This window comes from Corvus moneduloides, chromosome 1 (assembly GCF_009650955.1).
Source record: "Corvus moneduloides isolate bCorMon1 chromosome 1, bCorMon1.pri, whole genome shotgun sequence".
Classification (NCBI taxonomy): Eukaryota; Metazoa; Chordata; class Aves; order Passeriformes; family Corvidae; genus Corvus; species Corvus moneduloides.
Window position 1 is genome coordinate 69,247,449 of NC_045476.1, and position 22,875 is coordinate 69,270,323.

Sequence of the window (22,875 nt, forward strand, 5' to 3'; positions counted from 1 at the left end):
GCCCAGAGAAGCTGTGGATGCCCCATCCCTGGCAGTGTTCAAGGCCAGGTTGGATGGGGCATGGAGCAACCTGGTCTAGTGAGAGGTGTCCCTGTCCACAGCGGGGGGTTGGAACTAGATGATTTTTATGGTCCCTTCCAACCCAAACCATTCTGTGATTCTATAACATATTCTCACCTGTACCAAAATGCTCATTCCTTGAGTTTAAATCTCTGTCAAATTTGTGTTTGGAAATATATGGAGGGATTTTCTTTATTTTTGGAATGCCAATAAATACTCACGGTATGTATGATGAGACAGTGTTAGAAAGACAGAGGAAATGAGAGATTTTGCGTCTATGCACACAGACTCGGAGTAAAAAGCTTTTACACAACACTTGAAGACTTCATGGGCTAGGAGATAATAATTATGTTCTATTTATAGTGTATTTTTCCTGAACGACACATTTACTTTATTCCTGGCTTAAACACTCACCAAGAAGTACTGGTTTGCTGACACCTCAGTAATTCCAAGATGCTGGTGCTCTATAATCTTTCACTTCCTCCTTCCACCTGCCCTAAATAGAAATTTATTTGCACAGTATCTGTTTTTAGCAGGATAGATCCTATATTTAAAATTAGTCTTAAATAGTTATTTTAGCAACTATTTGTCAGATGCACAAGCCTGCAGGCCAACGTGTACTGATTGCATGGACATATATAGAACCATCTGCCTTGGGAAGATAAGACCAATAGCAAAGTCATTCTAAAAACTGAATTATTGCTTATCTAATTTGAGGTGTCAAAACCTGTGACTTAGTATAGAAAATAATTTTTAAACAAAAGAGTGGAATTCTTGAGTATAAATTAATTAATTTAGAGGGGCTGTTAAGTTAGTCTACAATAATAATTTTCCTTATGTTACTCCTCTTCAGCATCTTAGAAGGGCTGTTGACTTTGTGAATTCTTAGCTTAAAAGACTTGCTATGGGCAGTGACTTACCTTCAACCAAAGAGACCATTTTCAAATCAAAAAGTTGCTTTTAAAATGAAAACTCATCATATTCTATGAAATATTCAAAATTCTTTATTTCAGACCAGTATTGTTACAAGCATCCATTTCTTCCTCTGCACTTGCACATGATCAAAGTTGGCACTTCCAACCACAAAAATGTTAAATAGTTATTACAGTACAGGCACAAAGTAGCCAAAAAGCTTTACTCATTAAGCAAAGCCATTATTGTGCTCTAACAGCATTTATTACCAGTGCATAAACTGATCGCCCCTCCTAAGAGCAAGCAGGAAAGGGAAATTTCCCTTAACTGAAGGAACACAGATGGCAGCTCTGCTGCTAAAGCAGTCATTTCATCAGTGGAAGAATGACAGATACCTGGATACACTGGACATCTTTCTTCACTGCTTTCAGTGGCACTTACTGATTCACGTGAGTTTGTTCAGAACTGGATTAAACATCTTTACAGGTGTCCACTACTGCTTCAGTTATTATAATCACTATCGGAGTTCCACATTTGAAGAATCAACATGATTTTTTAAAAAATGAAACAATAAACCCCCAGAAGACTGTTGCAGTTCTCTTGCCTGAGAGCCTGATTCACAACCATCATTGAAAATCTCTTTCCTTTCTAGAAGCATCAAGAAGGCAGCACCTGAGACAGTTTGTATCAACTAACTCTGAATTAACTAGTGTATGTTACTGTGTTTCAAACTTCCAGTTACAGTGGTAAGTCTAGCAATTAGCATATGGAATGAGTATCAGATACTTACGTGTACCAAAGGCAAGTTAGTCACAAAAATCTCTACAAATACCTTACAAACAAAACTAGCAGTGAACACTGCTATCTTTACACAGAACTTGTTCATGAACACAACTGATTGGGCAGCCATCTGGAAAACAAGCTGATAGCTGTGTTACAGAAACAGCCAAACAAATATTTGATCATAGTAACTGTATGAACAAGTGTTAGAGCGAGAGAAGTAAGCATGATTCAATTAGCACGAACTCCACTTATACAAGAGTGCCTCCAAGCCACAGAATGCATAGCTTCAGTTTTACACTAATCATCAATACTTCCAATACATGCAACTGAGTCTGGCCAGCGTGTCTAAGCAGGCAAAGGAACATAATTCCATTGGTTTTCTCTACAGCACGCAGGCCCACTCGACTGGCATGAATGCCAGTCTTTGCCTATACAGGACACTTGGCAGCAGCAGGTGCCCTGCAGCTCAGAACAGAGGGAAACGGCAGAATGCTTCTGTCAGAGGTAAGGTTCAACCTATGCAAGGTATGTGCACAGTTTGTTTCTAGGCACGTCTTTGGTTACATTCTCAACACAGTCTGCTTTATAAAATAATAAATAAAACAGCCACGATTTGGCTAAAATCCAGGCAATGATTAAAAACTTCTTTTTTTCAGAAACTCAGACGAAGAAGTCCCTTTAAATTCATGTTTTGTTATATCCATAAACGGTAAAATCCCAGTGCTACAGTAAGGCATGTAAATACTGAACCTGAAAGAAAATAAAGATGGGGAGGAAAATGGCATTAATATTGACATTAAATAACATTAAATCAATAACTCTCAAACATCTCTTCAGAAAGCTAGGTACACCTCTTACTACAATATTAAATGTTCAACAACCACCCCACCCCCATGTGAGAAATCAAGTTTTTTCATTTAGAACAAACCATTTCAAGGTAGGAAGAGTATAAAAATGACAAATAAGGAGAGAAAAAAACAAAAGAGAATGCTGGAAAACTATCAAAAGGCTGAAAGAAACCCTTACTTGCTTACCATTCCAAAAAGATCAATATAGCAAGTTACAGATGTAAAATGAGGAAATAAGTAACAGGATTAATAAATCACAGACAAGTACTTAGCAAACAAATAAACGGAAGCCATTTTTAACAAGGCTTTTCCAATTTTAAAATTTCTACTTAAATGAAATCACATTTTTCTTTCAAGATATACACACAAAATATTTTTGCCTTTATTTGCAACAGCAGTACTTCAAACACAATGCAAATGATTTTTAATTATTTTTTCTTCCATTTAGAGTTCAACTTGGTTTTGAGTAGGAATGGCAGGGAAAAGAATTTCCTCTCATTTTAATAAAGCACCTTTTATTTTCCATTTTACTGGTTCTCTTTAAAAGATTTGTCTGAAATATAGTACTATGAATAGGCTTATGTGATTGTACTTTTGATAAAACCCACCGTGAAAAAATAATCAGAAAATCTAAATCAGAAGAATAATAATTTTCTACCGCAAACCTCATTTAATAGTACTGCACGCTCAGTACTAAAATGTCAAAATATTAAAATTACCTAGGGCAATAGTAGGCACACATACATAATATTTTCTCCAAGCACTTCTGTAAATATGCAAGTTTAAAGAATATGTGGCCTTGAACAGTCAGAAAAGCTGAAATGTTCCTTTCTGCACATAGATCTCCATCAGATGGATGAAGAAGTAAGGCACAAAGCAGGCTGCTTACATAAATTAAGTCAGGCACAGAAGAACTTTTTGGTCCTTGTTAACAGGCAGTCATTTAAATTTCTCACACATATTATTATTAACAGTATAAAGAAGGGCAAAAACCTGAAATAAGCCCATGCAAAATAAAGTTGTGTATCACAGAAAACTGTGTGTTAAGTACAGAAATAAGGCTGCTAATCTTGCCTAAGACTATTTCAATTTTGTTTGTTTGGGTTTTTTTTAATCAGGGCCTTTATGAATAGAGTCAATTGAGAGTTTGCCAAACATTTAACAGTGTTTGGCAGTTTCACCATCAGAGACAAACCCCAGATTCCTTACCTGCTAAATATTTAATATTATCAAGTTTGTGTGATTCGAGCATTGTTTTCAGATCTGCAACTTCTGTATCTATTTTTCTGTCTGTTTGGGTCAGAGCTCGGTCTTGTTGTGCATGCTAAAAAGCAAAAGCCACAAAATTATGCAATTTGAACACTTCCTAGTTTATTTAGAAATTTAACCCATCCCTTCAAGTTGTATTTTTGCTTCCTCCTTAAATGCATGTTAATTTGCATTCTCACAGAAGTTACAGAATATTCTGAGTTGGAAGGGATCCACAAAGATAAGTCCAGCTCTGAAGTGAATGGCCTGTACAGGGATGGAGTCCACAACCTTGGTGTCATTAGCATCATGCTCTAACCAATTGAGATAATACAGACCTTATTCAAAGAGAAGAAGTTCCTTCTTAGCTGCTTATATCCAAGGAATTGAGTAATTTGGTGAACTCAGGAAATGTATGTGATTACATGTTCCTTAACAAGTAATCTAGAAACTGGCAGAACTGGATGCCTTCTTATCTCAATCTAACAGCATAAACATTAACTTCAATCTGTCATTCAGCCCACTGACTAAAGTCACTGCTCAATTGTAAGAGCTATTGAGAAGCCTAAGAGCCTCTCGTGACAAAATCATACTGGAGCAGAGAGATTTATGGATCATTTAAAAACTGAGAATTGGTCTTCTGTTGGCTTTCTGTAGGAAAGCACGTCTTTGTCTTGCAATGAGTTTTACCACAAAACCAGCTACAAATTCAGAATTTGATTATGATAGAAGACAGGACTTCTGCTAAAAAATATGGGATAGAATTACTACAGAAGAGACTGAAAAATCCAACTTGTAAACTGAGAACAACAGCTGCTGAGTTGCTGATAGTTTCAGATCAGCACTACTGAAACATTGTGAATCAGTTAATGATTTAGTGCTAGATGACTTCATAAGGATAATTCCCTAAACTACAGAAAGGAAACAAAGAGAAGTAGCAGTGCTTGGTAAAAACCTCCTCTAAAATGAAGGCAAATCAGTCTAGCAATGAGTTTCTCTCTGAACGTGGCGGAAAGAATTAATTTCACGCTATGAGTGGAATTTCATTTACAGAAAATACTACATGCATGTGGTTTCAAAATAAAGTGACTACTGAACAGCTTATATATACATGCAGAGGGTCTAATAATATATATGAATTTTTATTCTGTAGACACTTAAGTTAAAGTGCATAAGGACATCACCAAGTCCATAAAGGATACCAGGTCTATAACACAAGTACAAAAAGATTTGCTGTGTTATAATCAGCTACTAAGTTCTTACCAATTCCACTATTTCTGTCCTCATTTCAAGTAGTTTTCTTTCATTAAGTGAATACTAGAAGAGGGGAAAAAAAAGTTAAACATGATACTGTCCTTAAACTCTTTTTCCTTTTTTTTTTTTTTCCCACTTAAAAGCATGTTTCTCTGTTTCCAAATTACGTAGAACACATAATCTGGACAAGATTATTGCCTGGCAGCACTTGGCAGACAGCATTGTAGGGTACCTGCTGTCCTTTTGAAAAGCACACTTCAGAAATGTGAAGTGCAACAAGTTCTTCAGACACCCACCTTTCACAAAGACTGTATATATTAGTAAGCAGCTGGAAGAAAGGCTGGCAGATTTGCATTTCTGAAAAACAAGGACCTATGACTCTGAGCAGTAACTCTGGAACAGTTGACTAATCCATTGAGCATACAAGCACAACCAAGACACAACCATCTGCTGCCTTCAGGAAGGGGAGAACACTTTTAAATCACATCAAACTCAGTTATTAACGAAATGTTTAGCCAGCACTGTATGCACTCAAAATTCGAATTGTTCTGACCTCTGCCATTTCATGGTGTATTTGTCAAAACCAGAACATTTGTATCACACATGAAGCCTTTTGTTTGGGGATCATCAGAAGTTGTGGCTTATTTTTAAGTTATGGCTATTTGGGTTCAAGGAAAAGTTAAATCCAAAATAAGGAAGCATGCCTTTAAAGCAGGTTACCTTTCTGACTCATGAACAGGCTTGATTTACCTTGACACCTATAATGGTTCCTGCCCCACTACTGGAGCAATTAAATTATTCATAGACAATGGATAAAGCACCAGTCTCCAGTGAAGAGTACTAAGGTCATCAGGCAACCATCTCAGAATCCTGAGTTAAACAGCAATAACCTTACCTATTGACATTCCCATGTGGAAAGTCACCTTATTTTTCTGTCACTCTGGAAGCTTATTTCATTTTAACATTAAAATCAGATTAATCTACAGAAATGCCTCAGCACTGAAAAACACTCCTTAAAGATCTAGAGCTCTGTTTGGACTTTTGACTGATCTCAAGTTGAAGTTAAAAGACAGCAGGCTGCTACAAATGTAGAAAACTACATAAAAACAAATAACAGCATGTCTACAATTAATGAAAGAGTCACTAGATTCTGCAAAATGAAGAGAAGGATAAAAAAAGAAATTCAGATATTTTATATAAATCTCCATTTTTGAAAGTGTCAAGATGCCAGAGTATTTATAAAATAATCTAATCAAAATTATGTTTGGGTAGAAATGCAAGAATTGGACCTCACATTAATGAATTGATCAGTACCAAAAGAACCATGAGAATTAAAATAATTTTATGGACTGAAATAGTTTGTCTGTTTTATTTAAATACGTGCAGTTAGCCAAATACACATCTTCTGAATTATTTATATTCTACGAGCTTCTTTCTGGATGTTTCTTAAAGTTTTGTTTTGTGTCTAGAACTCTCTAGGTCAGACCCAAGGATTTTAATCTTAGGTTTAAGACAGTGAAATTGACATTTTACTGCAAGCCATCACCACGTCTGTAACAACAACATAAACAGTGCATAGAAACAAAAGAAGGAAGGACAAGGCTAAATCTCCCCCTCTGCAATTCAACAGGGAGATTTCGCCTGAAGTCCGCTTTTTCACAGTGCAGAAAAAATTCAATTTTGTCAGATACATCTTGAGTTTTTTAACAGCAAACTTAGAGGCACTGTGATGCATGAACACATGAATATATATAAATTTTTGTACTGTACTTCACATTTTTAAATCACATCTGTACACTGAAGATATGTCGCAGCATAAAAAGATGTGCACTAAGCAATGTAGGATTCTCTGAGAAATAAAGCTGTAAGATAATAAACTACAAAAAATAAAAGATAAAGCATTTGGAGTTTGAAACATGAGACTGCCAACATAAGTGAAATTCTCTTTCAGCACTTTTTCCATGTAAAAATGAAGGATAAGAACATTTTACTTATTGCTTCAAGTTAAAACAATTAAAACTTTGGACATTTCTCTTCTGAAAAGTAACTTAGTAAGAATGCACAGTAACCCTCAATTATCCTGAGTTTTATTCTTAGAAAGCTGGGTATTCAGTCCATAGTCACATTACAATTGAAGTAAATATAACAATGATGCTGTGCCTACTATAGAAAATACTGGACTATGTCTTTCCCCCAACTCAGCATATGTGCTACAACCTGCTCCCCATTCAGCTGCCTTTTTCCTTTTCTGTTCACACACTGCAGAGCTGGCAATTAAATGGTGGGGTGGGGGGAGGAAAAAAAAGAAGAGCAGTCTCCATAGAAACTATGAAATTATAGTTGCACAATAGACTACAAAGTTGGTCAACTTTTTAAAGAGAAAGTTGACGTGCACAGTTTGCCTTTCCTGGGAGGCAAAATAAAGTTGTGTTCTGCACAATAGACAAAAGTCCAGATTCCTACATGAATATACAAGAAAACACTGCTGCCTAATTTATCACTGCTGCAGTGGTTTCATATAGGTTTTGTAAACCCAAAGTATTGCAAATCTTATGAAATACACAATGACTACATTTCATATGATGTTTTTTTAAAACATTAGCATGAAGTATTAACCTTTAAACAAGAAGTGTACCTGCTCAAATTGTACTTTATTCAAGCATCTACCACAGGCTAACAGACTGTTAGTCATTATACTGAATCACCAACACAGCTGTTACCTAAACTAATCACTGTGAAAAACTTCTAGGGGCACATACAGAAGATAAATGATATCTACATGAACAGTTCTTACTACCTGGATTGAAGATAAATATTACATCTTTATGATGCACCTGGGAAAAAGGACTGAGTAAGAAATAATAATAATACAGAAAAAGTCATTAAAAGATCCTTCAATTTAGAAGATGCCATTTCACTGAGATCATAAAAGCTACTGGAAAAAAAATCTATGAGAACAGAACTCTGTTTAGAGTCCTGTGTATAATGCAAAAACTTGTTAATCTTCCAATTTTACATCTACATTATCCTAATTTAAGATTACATCAATTCAGATCTGCCAGGTATTTCAAAGCTCAAAACCAGTATGAACGAGGATAACTTAAAATTAAAACTACAACTAGTTCCACAATAGGTATTTCCTGACAAACTAGATACAGGGAAATGAAATATTTTCAATGATGATTCAACAAAATATTGAATTAAGTTAAAATGTTTATTAAGTGTGAAAATAGAGAAAGAGATATACTAATAAAATAGAAAACCCTCTAGGCAGCTAGTCAGCATATTAGATTAAATATCTAATATATTTAAGTGTAATATGTTAATCCTGATATTAGAACAAGATTAAAATAAGGAAAACATACATACCCAAACATGGCACCTTGCATATACCAGCATAAGGATGACTAACTTGGATTAATACCATCTTGAAGCTGAGTGATGCAATAGGTTAGTATGAAAATGCTCTTTGGGTAAGATGCTTTTACCCAAATTTGGAGATTACTCAGTATTGAGATGTTTCTAAAAGAAAGTAACCAAAACTTACCAGTTCTTTTACTCTGCTCTTCTCTAGGTTTAGGTTTAACTTGTTATCTGCACGAACTTTGGTAATTTCATCCTAATGGAAAAAATTGATAAAGCAGCAGGTAAGATTTTCTGTTTAGTCATAAGCAGAAAGAATTAGACAAATATATTGTATCTTTATGTATGTATCTCATGAATTGAGCTTCTCTCCAATTAATGTATATAATTTTCAGAAGTATTTCTATTCTTCGCCTGGGAAATATGATGTTCTATAGTATGAATTGGATCTCAAAATCAAAAACTAGAAATTACTTTTAACCCTGAGAACAGCACTTAACTGAGAGCACATCCTTCTATAAATGCAGAGCATGTTTCATATACCCTGTAACTCTCTCTGATATCTAGAAACACATGCCTGGCTACACCTGTAAGTTGGATTTCTTCCACAAAGCAATCTTGATGCTCAAAATAACTTTCAAAGCAGTTTCTCACCTTCCAATGTAAAAGAAAATCTGTTTCCAAAGACTACATCTAGGGTTTTCAGAAAAAGCTACAGACATTTTAAAAGTCAGGAAACTTTTATTTACATTTTTATACACCTAACTTCTTAAAACTACCATTAAGTTATACACTTGCATTTGACTTTATCAATAGCTGTGAGCTACTCCTGCTTTTCCCGGTGACAGGTGCCATTTTAATGCAACCTCCTGGCAGGAATTTCAGCCAGCTGACAGTTTGTCATGCAGCAAACTGCTGATCAGATGAATATGTGGGAGAAGCAAAAGACTGCTGATGCTCTGGGAGATTCTACTGCTAGAACCAAGTAAGCATTTCTCAAGTAGGCCAATGCCAACTCATTAGGTTAGCATTAACAATAATTAGACTCAATTTCTATGCTTGAATTTTGAACTTTTAATTGGTTTATCATTAGTTGTCATTGCAACAGAATACATTACAGTTTAATAAAGAAAAAAATAGAAATATTTTTCCTTGAAAATTTACATTGTGTCTTTTTGAGCAAGCATAGAACAACCTGCCCTTGTGAGAATTAAATTTACAGTTAAAAGTAAACTATGAAGACATCTAGCTTTTGAGAAAAGCTGATGCTCTCTACCAGTGGATTACACTAACGCATTTACATGCAACTGAAGGCATAAAATAAGTTACAATTCAAAAATTAGATGCCAAATGTATTTTAAAATAAGTTTTCTACACAGAGCCTGTTTTCGTGCAATGGTCATTTGCTCCCAAACAAACAGGACCAAACATAATGGTCCCAAACTTGGTGGCCTTAAAAACCCATTTTAAATTGTTACATTTGTTGACTGTTTTAAATTCTGGACAGGTAACAGGTAAGCCTTCAGAGAAAAAAGAAACAAAAAATCACCAAACTGAGCAATCAAACTCCCACAATTAGTAAGTACTATAATTTTAAATGTATGCTGCATCTTTAATGTACAGGCAGCCCTAAATGCAGAACTTCACTCAGCCTTAACTGTGACACAGCAGCTACTTTCTGAATCTAAATTAAGGACATATAAGTAAAAATATCATCAGTTATATTTTGGTTCACCTCTTGTACTAGTCACAGTTTCCTGTCCCCATAGATGAAGTATGCATGAAAGTGCCTTTGCTGCAGCCCACACTGTACTGTCAACAGCAATTTCAGTATCACATGTATCATAACAATTAAGCACAGCTTAGAAAATAAAATTCTGAAAGGAACACTTTGTATTTTTTCCAGCTAATTAGACAGGTGTTAATTCTTAATTATATTGGTACGGTATCTTACCATGACTTGCTTCTTCATCTGTTGGAGTTCAAGTTTTATTTTCTGTGAGAGTACAAAAAAAATTGTAGACTTTATTACTGTATATAAAACCACACAATCTAGAAATCTACTGAATTTGCACGATCAGTAACAGTGACTATAATCCATAATATGAAAAGGCAGGCAAACCAAGCACTATTCTATGTCCTCAGTATGCATATAGATGAATACACATGCCTGTTTACTCAGTACTGTGCCCTTCCAAACAACAGCACAAGGCAGAAATTAGCAGTGTCCCACTGGCAGCCCTCCTAATATAGCCCAGGAGGCCATTGGCTGCTTTTGCCACAAGGACTCATCACTGGCTCATGGTCAACTTGCTGTCCACCCAGGCCCTTCCTGCCAAGCTGCTTTCCCTTTGGTTACCCCCAGCCTGTCCTGGTGGCTGAGGGTATTCCCAGAGACAGGACTGGGCATTTCCATTCATTCAACTTCATTTGATTGCTGTCATTCCATTTTCCTAGCTTGTTGATATTCCCATGAATGGCACCACAACTGCCTAATGTATCAGCTGCTACTCCCAGCTTTGGATCATCTGCAGACTTGCTGAAGGTGCCCTCTGCTCTGCACTGTCAACAAGGTCATTAAATCACAGAATCACCAGGATGGAAGAGACCTCTGAGATCATCGAGTCCAACCCATGCCCTAACACCTCAACTAAACCATGGCACTGAGTGCCACATCCCATCTTTTTTAAACACATCCAGGGATGGTGATTCCACCACCTCCCCGGGCAGACAATTCCAGTACTTCACCACTCTTTCCATGAAAAACTTTTTCCTAATATACAACCTCTATTTCCCTTGGTGCAGCTTAAGACTGTGTCCTCTCGTTCTATCAGCTGCTGCCTGGAGAAAGAGACCACCCCCACCTGACTACAACCACCTTTCAGGAAGTTGTAGAGAGTGATAAGGTCACCCCTGAGTCTCCTTTTCTCCAGGCTAAACAACCCCAGCTCCCTCAGTCGTTCCTCATAGGGCTTGTGTTCCAAGCCCCTCACCAGCCTTGTTGCCCTCCTCTGGACGCGTTCAAGCATCTCAACATCCTTCCTGAACTCAGGGGCCCAGAACTGGACACAGCGCTCAAGGTGCGGCCTCACTAGTGCCGAGTACAGGGGAAGAATGATTTTCCTGGTCCTGCTGGCCCACCCTGTTTTTGACACAGGCCAGAATGCCCTTGGCCTTCTTGGCCACCAGGGCACACTGCTGGCTCATGTTTAATCGGCTGTTGACCAATACCCCCAGGTCCCTTTCCACCTGGGCACTGTCCAGCCACACCGCCTCCAGCCTGTAATGTTGCAGGGGGTTACTGTGGCCAAAACACAGGACTCGGCACTTGGACTTACTAAACTTCATCCTATTGGACTCTGCCCACCCATCCAACCATTCCAGGTCCCTCTGCAGAGCTCTCCTACCTTCCAGCAGATTGACACATGCTCCCAGCTTAGTGTCATCCGCAAATTAACTAATGAAAGACTCAGTACCCTCATCCGTGTAATCAATAAAAATATTGAACAGAACTGGCCCCAGCACAGACCCCTGAGGGACCCCACTAGTGAATGGCCACCAAACCATCCCAGCCCCAGTCATCTCCTTAGGTACAAGATGCTTTTCTACATCATTAGGAAAAAAAAAAACAAAGGCAAGTTCTAGAGTAGCACTTTCCAAGACAGTGACTTTTACCTCGTTTTCTGAGCGAAGTGCTGAAAATTCACTTTTTTCCAAAATAATCATGTCCTTTTTCACACCACCAATATGGGACATTACTTGCTGAAGTGCAATTTCCTTTAAAAGATGGAAGAAGAATCTCAGAACATATCACAACTATCATGCTTTTTCTCATCTGTGCCTACAAATATGAAAGACTATTTTGGTACCCTGAAATTTTTAATTCAGCAATTTCAGATTGATTATCCAAGTTTCAGAAAGCAAGATAGAGTGACAGTGACAAAATAAGCAAGTTAGGCTCAAACGTTGGTAATGTCTGACAAAACTGGCAGTGCTAACACAGATCAGAATAATTCAATTATTAACCTAGGAAACATTTGCTTTTGGCTCAGCTGTCTCTGAGCCAAATCAGGAAAGCTGGCCTTCAATCCAAAATTCCTCAGCACAACCATACTCTTCTGTAATTACCTCCTTTTTTGCCTCTCCCGGCAGGGAAGTCACTCTGCCTCACTACTCAGAATCACGCACTGATGCTTTGAATTGCTCTTCTAGGTCCATTACACTGAACTGACAGAAGACAAACAAGAATTCTCTGCAACTTTCAAGAATGGAAAAGTCTGTAGACATTGTTCTAGGTCCTACACTACCCACACGTGCAAATAGCAACTGCCTGCTCTACTAAAGATCTTCCTCCAGTAAGTAGTCCCTTGCTTTTGGTTCTGGACTAAGACCCTACAAACCTGACACAGCACTCTAGCTTCAGTTTTGTCACAAAATGCTATTCTACCTTGCAGCATTTTATTTCGAAGTAGCATCTAAAGTTGCCTCTCCAGGCTACCTGACCACAAGACTAAAAAAAATGGGTCAGTGGTCTGGACACATTACAAAAAATCTACAGAAAGAGTACTGCATGGACACCTCTTTTCTTACTCCTCAGTGTCTCCAGATTGCTCTTGTTCTCTCTTCTCCTCAGTGGACTCAGCAAACAGAGACCAGAATCTTCCATATTCTTTCTCCTCTTCATGTCTATACATACACACACATGCATATCTGTTTTACCTTAAGGTTTTATCTAACCAAGGTAATACTTTGATAATAGCTCATCCACAACATTCCGTATCTTTCTTCCAATTCTCTGTTCTCTTTCTGCAGAAGCCCTTGTGCAAAGACTATAGGAAGTACAGATTTATCATGTGGCCCAGTGTTGATGGCACACACACTTCCCGAGCTGCCATACAAACCTACACATTGCATCTTAATGGCAGAAAGTCACCTGAGGGTCAAATCTAACAGTCTCAGAAAACTTCCACTATCAGTAGCAACATTAAACTCAACACAAAACAACATTCATTAAAAAAAGCTAGGCACAGAAGGAGGCTGAGACTGTTTATTGTAAAATACAGCTAACCATGGGAGAAAAGGACCCATTGACGTGGCATTCTCTGAGTGACTGTGGAACAAATTCAGCACAAGAGGATGAAGGACTCCCACATCTGGTCTGCCTACAATCTAAATGCTAGTAAGGATGGCCTGAAACCTCCCTAGATGGAAAGCGGCACAAAATCCACCTTTGCAGTATTCCACTTTTTAATGAGATACCCTTCTGCCAAGACTATTATACTACAGGCACAGCAGCTGCTGTTTTCTCATGTCTCAAAACAGCAGCCTTGTTACTATGAAACAAGTTACTACTTGAGTTCAGAAGGTGACCTGGGACTGGGAACCCCAGGCTCACAGAGCAGCCCCAGCGGTTGTACTTCAGCTCGATTCTAATACAACAAAATGTCACTGTGAGACATAGAGATAAATAAAAAAGCCCCACATAACAGGGTGGTAAATAACTGAGTGGATCTGTACTTCCTTGTTACAAGTCTACAAAAGAATACATGTAGAAATTAAAATCCATGCATTGAATACCTCTTATGCCTGCCTAAGCCTTCTCAGTAACTCTGTGTCATACTGTAAGGTTGAAACTAAAAAACTACTTGTGGTTTGCATACCAACCCACAGTACTAAAATCTCAAGGTCCGTCACAACACTTTGGTAACTATCTGATAAACTCAAGACAAAATGAACCAGTCAATAGATGCAGAGGAATGTTTTCTCTTCACCTTCAAACTTTTAAAATGCAGTGTCTAACAGTAACAAATAGCAACACATATTTCATTAGCAGGCATACAAGGCTTTAATTCACTTTAACTCCACCACTGCCTCTGATCTAACCTGCTGTACTTTGGTGACCATGTCCTTGTAAATCATATCCAGGTTGGTGTTCATGATTTTCACTAATGCAGATACAATGACCTCCGACTGCTGAGTAGTGAACCCTAAGCGAAACAAAATGCGACATTCAGACAGAGATCCAAATCTGGACAGTTTACAGAAACGCCACTTGCTGATACTCAGCACCAAATTACAACAAATGTCAGTTATGAAAGATAATAAAACACAGACCTCTTGATCCAGCACTAACAAAAGAACACAGTCAGTACCTCCAAGTTTCCCCACACCAAAACTAAGTCTGTGACATAGGATGACTGCTTCCATAGTGCAGCACTGTTATACTATCAGAAGGATAAACAGGGAGTTTTCTAGAGTTACTGTGGAATGTCACCTCTCACATGTGGTTATCTCCACGAGCAAGCAAGAATTCTGACTCTGAAAAGTAGATACTTACTTCATTATACTATAAAACTTCAGTACCACTGAAGATGTACAAAACTCAACAACTAAAAACAAAGCCAACTGCCCTGATTTTAGGTCTGCCAGCTTCTGAGTGCTTATCAGAAAATTTTTAAACTGAATGTACTGGAAACTATAGTAAAACACTGTCCCTAAAATATACCTTCATCTTTTCCACCCTCATAATGTAGGAGTAAAAATATCACGAACAAGAGTTAATCATTATGAAAAGAAACACTTTCAAAAGCATGATTATTTCAAACTAACCAGCAGTTCAGCATCAGCGAGCACAGCTGAGAGCAAGTCACTTTCAACAGCTGAGCTGATATAAAAGTTTACTACCACCAAAAGGCTCCCTCTCCACTTATCCTTCCTTTTGACACTCTGACCTGTGCTCACTCAATTGAGCCAGCAGCTCATTAAATTAGTGTCTCAGAATATCAACCAAGCAAAAGGGTTGGAGAGTTTCCTAAGAAGTTCCTGGCACATGGAAAAAGAAGAAACCACCTGGCAGGGGGAAGGGGACTAGGACCTCTCTGTTTTAGGAATGGAGAGCTATTACAAGACTCTTCAGTATACTGAGCTTCACTTTAGGGTACCTCTCCCACCTCAGCATTGAATCCAAAATAATCTATTCCCCTATCTATATTTTAGCATAATACTGTTTTATAGCGAATCCTATGCTCTATCCTAAAAGCTGCACTGTACAAAGTAGCCTGTATTCCATCTGATTGTAACACACTGATGCATATTCAAGGTGCAATATACTACATATGAAGGAATCCAATTAATACATTTTAAACCACTATCTTGAAAACTCTGGAGTTTTTTGCTCTCAGTTCTTAAAATTTCATTTTTTTCTTAGCATTTGTAACTACCAATATGGTAATAAATAATTCCAAACAAAGTTATATAGGCTCACTGTTTCCTTTTTGAAAGAAAACCCTGTATGTCCTTACCTAGTATATAGATAAGCCCCAAAAGATCCATCAGAAACAAGATATAACACTACATGTCAAGGAAAAGTAACAAACTTTGTAAACTAAAAAACCACTCATGAAAGACACTAAAAGTAGTTACTTTGTTCAAACAAATTACCATTTGCTTCCAAGAGGCATACCAGCGCATGAGTGTCAAAATAAAGCCTCCTATTTCCCAGTAAGGAAATATTCTCTTTGCTTTGTAGAGATGACGACACAGAGATGCTTACATCTGGAAAAAAAAAACAAAACAAAATCAAAGTTATTTCTTAAGACTATTTTATCAACATGTTTGCTTTCCAGGAGTTTCCCTACTACCCAGAATGTTTTTCACTTAATGACAAAATACTTTGTGTTGAGATTACCACACAGCCTGCTTGGAAGTCAAAAGACATTTGACCAATAAATTCTATGTGCAAGAGCTAGAAAACAGGACACTACACTACTGCTGCCCTTACAAGATGCTCTCCATGAATACAGTGTTCTGGGAAAAATCCCACCAAGTGACAGGGTCCTGCATCTGGTTCCTTTACTGGAATCACCTCAGCAGATGGGACTTGTGAGCACTTCAAAGCTGTGAGGGCTAAATCCACACGCTCTGTCCCTTCTTTGTTAAAGAAGTGAACCTTCATCACTTGCCATTTAGAAAAAGAAAGTAATCGCTCACAATTTGCCATTTATTGTTTTTGCAGAAAATACTTTCAACATTGAATGCCGATCTAAGACAGTGCGTTGTTTCCACAGGAATATGTAGTGTATAAAGCACCCTGACAGAATTAACGTGAGGTGGGGCATGAGGTGAGTCGCCAAGAGGCAGAATCTGAGAATCAATTAGCTTGGAAAAGACCTTTGCGATCATCGAGTCCAACCTACGAGCGAGCACCACCTTGTCAACCAGACCATGGCACTGAGTGCCACGTCCAGTCTTTCCTTAAACACCTCTGGGGACGGTGACTCCACCACCTCCCTGGGCAGCCCATTCCAGAGTCCAGCCACCTTTTCTGTGAAGATATTCTTCCTAATGTCCAACCTAAACCTCCCCTGGCGCAGCTTGAGGCTACGTCCTCTTACCCTGTCGCTGGTTGTCTCGAAGAGGCCGACCTGCCCTTTGCAACCCTCTGCTTTCGAGTAGTTGTAGAGAGCGATAAGGTCCCCCCTGAGCCTCCTTTCCTCCAGACTAAACAGCCCCAACTCCTTCAGCTGCTCCGCATGGGACCTGCGCTTCAGACCCTTCTCCATGCCCACTGCCCGAGCTCTCTGTGCTCTCAGGACACTTCACTCCCAGAGGCTCACCCCGCTCCCCGCGGTGCCGCCGGCTCCCCCCGCCGCTCCCACCGCCCCTTCCCCACACGGCGCCGCCGCCGGGGCCCGGCTGCGCTGCGGGCGGGCACCGCCAGTCGCCGAGGCAGCGGCGCGCGGGGGACGCGGGCGCGCGGCCGTCACGTGAGGCGCCGTCCGAGCCGCGCGGCCGCAACAGCAGCAGCAGCAGCGCCCGCCCCCCGCCGCTCGCGGCCGCCTGGGCCCCGGCCATGGCCACGCCACCCGGTCCCGACGGCGGAAAAGGGGAGGGGAAGGACGGAAACCGCTGCGGCTGCCGCCGTCGCCACTACTGGGATGCCATCGCTGAGCACACGCCGCCCCGGCGTCTCACTTCCGCCACAGGCGCCGTCCCGCTTCCGCCTCCGGGACGCAGCCGAACACGGCAGGTGACGCCGCCAGCGACGGCGATTGATTCTACGGCTCACGCGGCAGCCGCGGCGAGAAGAGCGGCGCGGGCGGGCCCGGGTTTCTGCGGGGCGGTGCTTGCGAGGGCGGTGCGGGCTCGATCCGGTGGAGACGGGCAGTCCCCCGGTCATGGAATCGGAAAATCGTGGGGTCATAGCATCGTCAAGGCTGCAGGAGACCTTTGAGATCATCTAGTTCTACCGTCAGTGCAGCACGGCCACTGTAACCCCATAACTACTAAACCAGACAAACAATTTCAGACAAAACTTGTCGCTGTGCAGTGGAACTGAGATTTCGGGGCTTGAAGTTATTAACCGAGTAATGCGCAGGGGTGGGCAACCGGCTGGGTCTGGGGCCTTAACCATTGAACAGGTGCCCTAAGCACTAGAGTGGGTCAACTGTGCTGTGTGTTTCGTTCTGCCAAAAATGGAGGTTTCTGGGAAATACAGGAAAACAAGGTTTTTTCCTTAGGTGCTGTTGTTAAGACACAATATTTGTAGGAAATTAATAGGAGAAGAGGTCGGTTCATCCCACTGCCATTTTCTCCAGGCAGCACTTATTTCAGAGCAAGTTGATACTTTTTCTGTTAGATACAAGCTCACAGAAAAAAGCATGCAGCATCTTTTCTTCTTCCTGCTAGACTCAATAATTACAGCAAATCAGTATGAAGATGGCATCATTTAGGTGTATCTATATAAACGCAAAGGTAGGTGACCCATCGTGGCACATGGCAGTGTCACTGCAGCTGAGACTGCATGTGCACAAGGCCAGCAAGTCTTTAGCAGCACCTGCCTCCAGCTGCTGTGGTGATAAAGCAGAACAGTGGAAGCCATTGATGCTTTTACAGAATAAATTATAAATATTACTTCAGTGTACCAGAGAGATATTATTATACTTGCAGACTGCATGAACAGCCATTTCTCAAACTACTGGCACTGTTGATGGTCAGGGACATCAGTGGGCTGACTCGCACAGCCGTGTTTGTTTTCATTGTAAGTAAAAGTAGAAATATGCCTAATGTTCACTGCATCTGCTTGGTTGTTCCATGCACACTGCCTGGCAGTAGCACGGCACTAATTGCTGAGATTTGTGAGTCTGCAGGCAGTTGTCTTTTCATTCTATGGATGATTCAGAAACGGGTGCAGTGTATTTTCTTTGATACTTTCTTCAATGATCCCTTTCAAAGCCCTGCACTTGCTATGGCAATTGAAAGGGAAAAACTTTGACTACTGAAGTATCTTCTTTTATATCATCTGCCAGTTTGCATTTTGCAGTTGGTTTTTTGTGCCTGGACATGAGGCAGATAATGTGTGTAAGAAGTGCTGTACAGATGGAGGCTCCGACTGCAACCCGAGCCAGCCCATTCAGGGTCAAATGCACCCGCACATGCTGGCTATCACACAGTGGCCCTTTTCATCTTCTCTAATGAAAACAAAGTCACTACCACGAGCTACAGACATCTCCTAGGGCAAAAGACTTTCTATCTTTGTGTCAGAGATTTTTTTCCCTTTCCAGTGTCATGTTGCCAGGTTGAGGGAGGTGATTCTCTCCCTCTGGTCAGGTCTTGTGGAACCCCACCTGGAGTAGTGTGTCCAGCTAAGCGGTCCCCAACAGATGAAGGACATGCACCTGCTGGAGTGAGTCCAGAGTAGAGTCACGAACATAATCAAAGGGCTGGAGAACCTCTTCTACAGGAGAACAGGCTGAAAGAATTGGGACTGTTCACCCTGAAGAAGAGAGGGCTCCAGGGAGAGCTTGTAATAGCTTCCAGTACCTAAAGGGGGCCTACAAGAAAGATGGGGAGACTCTAATTACAAGGGCGTGTAGTGGCAGGACAGGGGGGACTGGCTTTAAACTTGAAAGACAGTTGGTTTAGATTAGATATTAGTAAGAAATTCTTTACTGAGAGGGTAGTGAAGCACTGGGACAGGTTGTTTAGAGAGGCTGTGGATGCCCCATCCCTGGAAGTACTCAAGGCCATGTTGGATGGAGCTTTGGGCAACCTGGTCTAATGGAAGGTGTCCCTGCCCATGGCAGGGGAGCTGAAACTAGATGCTCTTTAAGGTCCTGTTCTAGTTTGGCCAAATTTAGAAATATATCCTCTGAGAGAAGGCACAACCATCCCTCGCCCACCAGGTTCGGGAAAAATAAATTTTCCTCGAAGGGAAGTGAATGAGATAAAACTATTTATTTAACAGACACACACGAAAAGGAAAATAATGCTAAATAATAAAATCTCTCGCTGTGGAGGAAAAACTTGGGAAAATGTTCGAGTCCTCCCTTTGGTCTTCTCAGAGCTGGGGCTTGGCCCAGGGCCAGGCCCTCTGTGCCTGGTGGAAAGTCCTCCCGATGTGCTCTGATGTTAAAGCAATCAAGCAGTCCAGTAGAAAAGGGGGAAAATCCGAAATTCCAGAGAAGGAAAAATTCAGCTCTCAGTCTCTCTCCAGAGAACAAAGCAGCTGAACCACTGGCCAAAAAAAACTGTCCCAGGAGCAGCAAGCCGGGTGCTTCCTCCCTCCCCTGCCGCAGCTGGGAAACAAATTGCTATCTGTGTGACCTTGAACAAGCTGCAAACTGCTTTGAAAAAGTTTTGCTCAGTTTTTTTCCTTCCCCCTCTCAGGCTCAGTTTAGAGGCATAGAAAGGCACAGAAATTAATTTCTGGGCATAGGGCAGCGATATGGGATACACATCATAAGGTCACCCCAAGACATTCCAACCTAAGCCATTCCATGATTCTATGATCTTCCATATCCCATTTTTGATCGTTTTCTCCATGTTGAAGATTGTTGTGTACTAACCAGCAGTTAGATTCACTGAGTTCTGGAGGCATCTTCAGTAGGGTACAGTAGCTTCAGTAACTGGGCACTGGGGACTAGTTTCTGCATGAAAAGGCATCAACAGTGCAGTTGCAAGCCAGGAGAGGACAGGACAAAAACTTTCTGCTATTTCATGATTGTAAGTTGCTTAATGCTTGGCTTTAATCTATCCATTACCCCTTGAAAGTTGATAGACCCTGCTTAAAGACTATAAATGAAGCAAATGCTTCGTGTCCTGAAAACTTCATCCCTGCAGGCACACAGCATTCACTGATCTATGAAGTTACAACCCCCTTGGTTGTAAAAGTGAGATCTGCAGAGAAAGAAGAAGTGGTGAATGACCTTAAAAACTAGGGTAACAGAAATGGCAAAGTAATGCAAAGTGCAAAATAAGGACTAATTACAACATCTTCTGTACTTTTAAGTGAAAACTGAAGGAGGGTAAAGTGAGCTCTGGGACATATTAGTTGACCCACCAATGTGCTATGGCTGCAAGGAAAGCAAATGTAACCCCAAGGTGTATCAAGTAGGATATTTTCAGTGGTTCACCTGGCAAGTTTCATTGACCCTTGAGTATAATGTAATTTCAAGTATGAAATACCATTCTGGTCACTTCAGTACAGTAAAGATGAATCCATATTCAAACTGAGACCCTTGTGTAAACAGGATAATAAAGGGGAGCGAAGCATCCTTTCAATCACAGGTGATTAAAAAGAAACTGGCTTGTTTAACTAAGCAAAACAAAACTTGAGAGGGGTTCTTGTTTCCGTCTGTAAGCAAAATGGAAGAGTAAAAATAGAAAAAAGAAAAGAAAAGAAAAAAGAACTACTGTTTATGTGAAAGAACATTACTGGTAGAAGAACATTTGTTGTAAAGTGGCTGTAAATAAATGTAGATTGGAAATTAAAAGGTTTTTGCTCAACAGTACAGCTTGTGAAAAGCTTCTCCACAGGAGTCAGGAGGGATCAAAAACTGAAATCAGTTCTCAGATGAGCGTGGTTCACTTGTGAAAGGGTTTTTACAATGCAGTTCCCTATAATACCAAGAGCCTGGTTCCTGTGCCCTTGCATTAATTCTCTGCTATTGAGGTTCTTTGCTTTCCACCTCAAGCATCTGGGACTAGCCACTGTCAGAGAAAGACTAATGAGCTAAAAGTACCACAAGTACAATCCAAAATAGCATTGACTAGTACTGGTACTTACTTCAAATATTTTAACCCAGTAATTGTATAGAGTTCAGGGGGATTAACAGCTGTCAGGGGTGATGAATGCCCTAAACTGTTCTTAATTCTAAGTGGGAAAAGCTAAAAACCTCCCAGGATGGAAAAGAATGAGAGTCACCAGAGCATGAATGCTTTCCCACGTTGAATGGAAGAAAAGGGCTATAACAGCTTTCGAATAAATATGCAAATGATAAGGTGCATTTCGAGTAATTTCAGTGCTGTTATGTCAGGGATGAGCGTGCCCCAGTGGTTTTAAAGTGAAGGCAGCACCCTAAACACTGAAGGCAGAAAACGAAAAGATATAATTGTTTTCCTTATCTACAGCAGATAATAGTTTTAAGTACTCAAAATATTCTCCGATTCTTTTCAGGGGGATGCATAGGCGAAGTCCTTCCGCTGTTATTTTGTCTTCTTTTTAGGGGACAAATCAGTGATGAGTATGTGATTCCTTCCATTCTATTTGTTTACGCACGCGAACAGGTATTCATGGCTTGGAAGGAAGAAAGGATCGCTGAGGAATAAAGCCAAAATGATCCTACCCATAGGTGGCAGCAGTAACTGCTGCTGATGCTGCTTGTCAGTGCCGCTCCAATTCAGCCTTGGGACACAGACAGGGTTTTAACCAATTGACTTGATCCTCTGAGTCGCTGAACAGCCATTCCAGAGATCTTAAAATGGGGTCGTGCACCGAACTCCTTGCAGAAACCACCAGTAGAGTGCATCTCCCTGGAAGCTGGTTCAATTGCCAGAAATAACCCTGCTGTGATTCCTTGAAGGAAGGAGGTATAATATTTATTAAAGTGCTACGGTTGACAGCAGTAAGAAATGGTATTTATATTAGAATATTAAATCCTGCTATGTTCTCATTGGATGTGTTTTTTCCTGTAGAATGAACAGATAAATACCATCTGTGTTTAAAGCTGTCAAGACTGAGTGCCTTTACAATGGAGGACAATTTGGACCAATATCCCTTCCTGCTAACCCAAGAATTACCTTGTATACAAAATATTTATGTATTCACCACCTTTGACTGAATAAAGGCAGGAGGAATTGTTGTCATGACATGGAGGGGCAGCAGCAGCTGCTTCTGACTGCTGTATGCAGGAAGACAGTAGGACTTATTTTTTATCTTTACATGCAGGGAATCATAAAAGTTGGAAATAAGAATTTCATGTCTCCACAGCCCTGGTCTTACTTCTTCCATAAAGGAGTCCTGCAGGGGGATTGCCAGGCAGGACTTTCTGTGCTGCATTTTCATAGCTCCTCAGGGATCTGGTTCATACTGACAGAAGATTCGGAGAAAAAAAAAAAAATTCCAGGC

The 22,875-nt window shown here is 40.3% G+C and overlaps 1 protein-coding gene across 2 annotated transcripts; it reads right to left on the reverse strand.

Annotated features, from left to right (window-relative positions):
* Window positions 1–1,041: 1,041 nt before the first annotated feature.
* MCUR1 (mitochondrial calcium uniporter regulator 1) lies at window positions 1,042–17,444 on the reverse strand. Of its 2 annotated transcripts, XM_032114771.1 has the most exons (9): window positions 17,084–17,444; window positions 15,909–16,022; window positions 14,352–14,455; window positions 12,144–12,245; window positions 10,423–10,464; window positions 8,653–8,724; window positions 5,115–5,168; window positions 3,813–3,927; window positions 1,042–2,505 (listed from the first exon to the last, which is right to left on the reverse strand). In XM_032114771.1, the coding sequence occupies exons 1-9, from the start codon at window positions 17,319–17,321 to the stop codon at window positions 2,450–2,452; spliced, it is 897 nt and encodes a 298-aa protein (XP_031970662.1). In that variant the 5' UTR covers window positions 17,322–17,444; the 3' UTR covers window positions 1,042–2,449. The 2 variants fall into 2 exon arrangements, with proteins under 2 accessions (XP_031970662.1, XP_031970670.1); XM_032114779.1 differs by lacking the exon at window positions 5,115–5,168.
* Window positions 17,445–22,875: the final 5,431 nt, after the last annotated feature.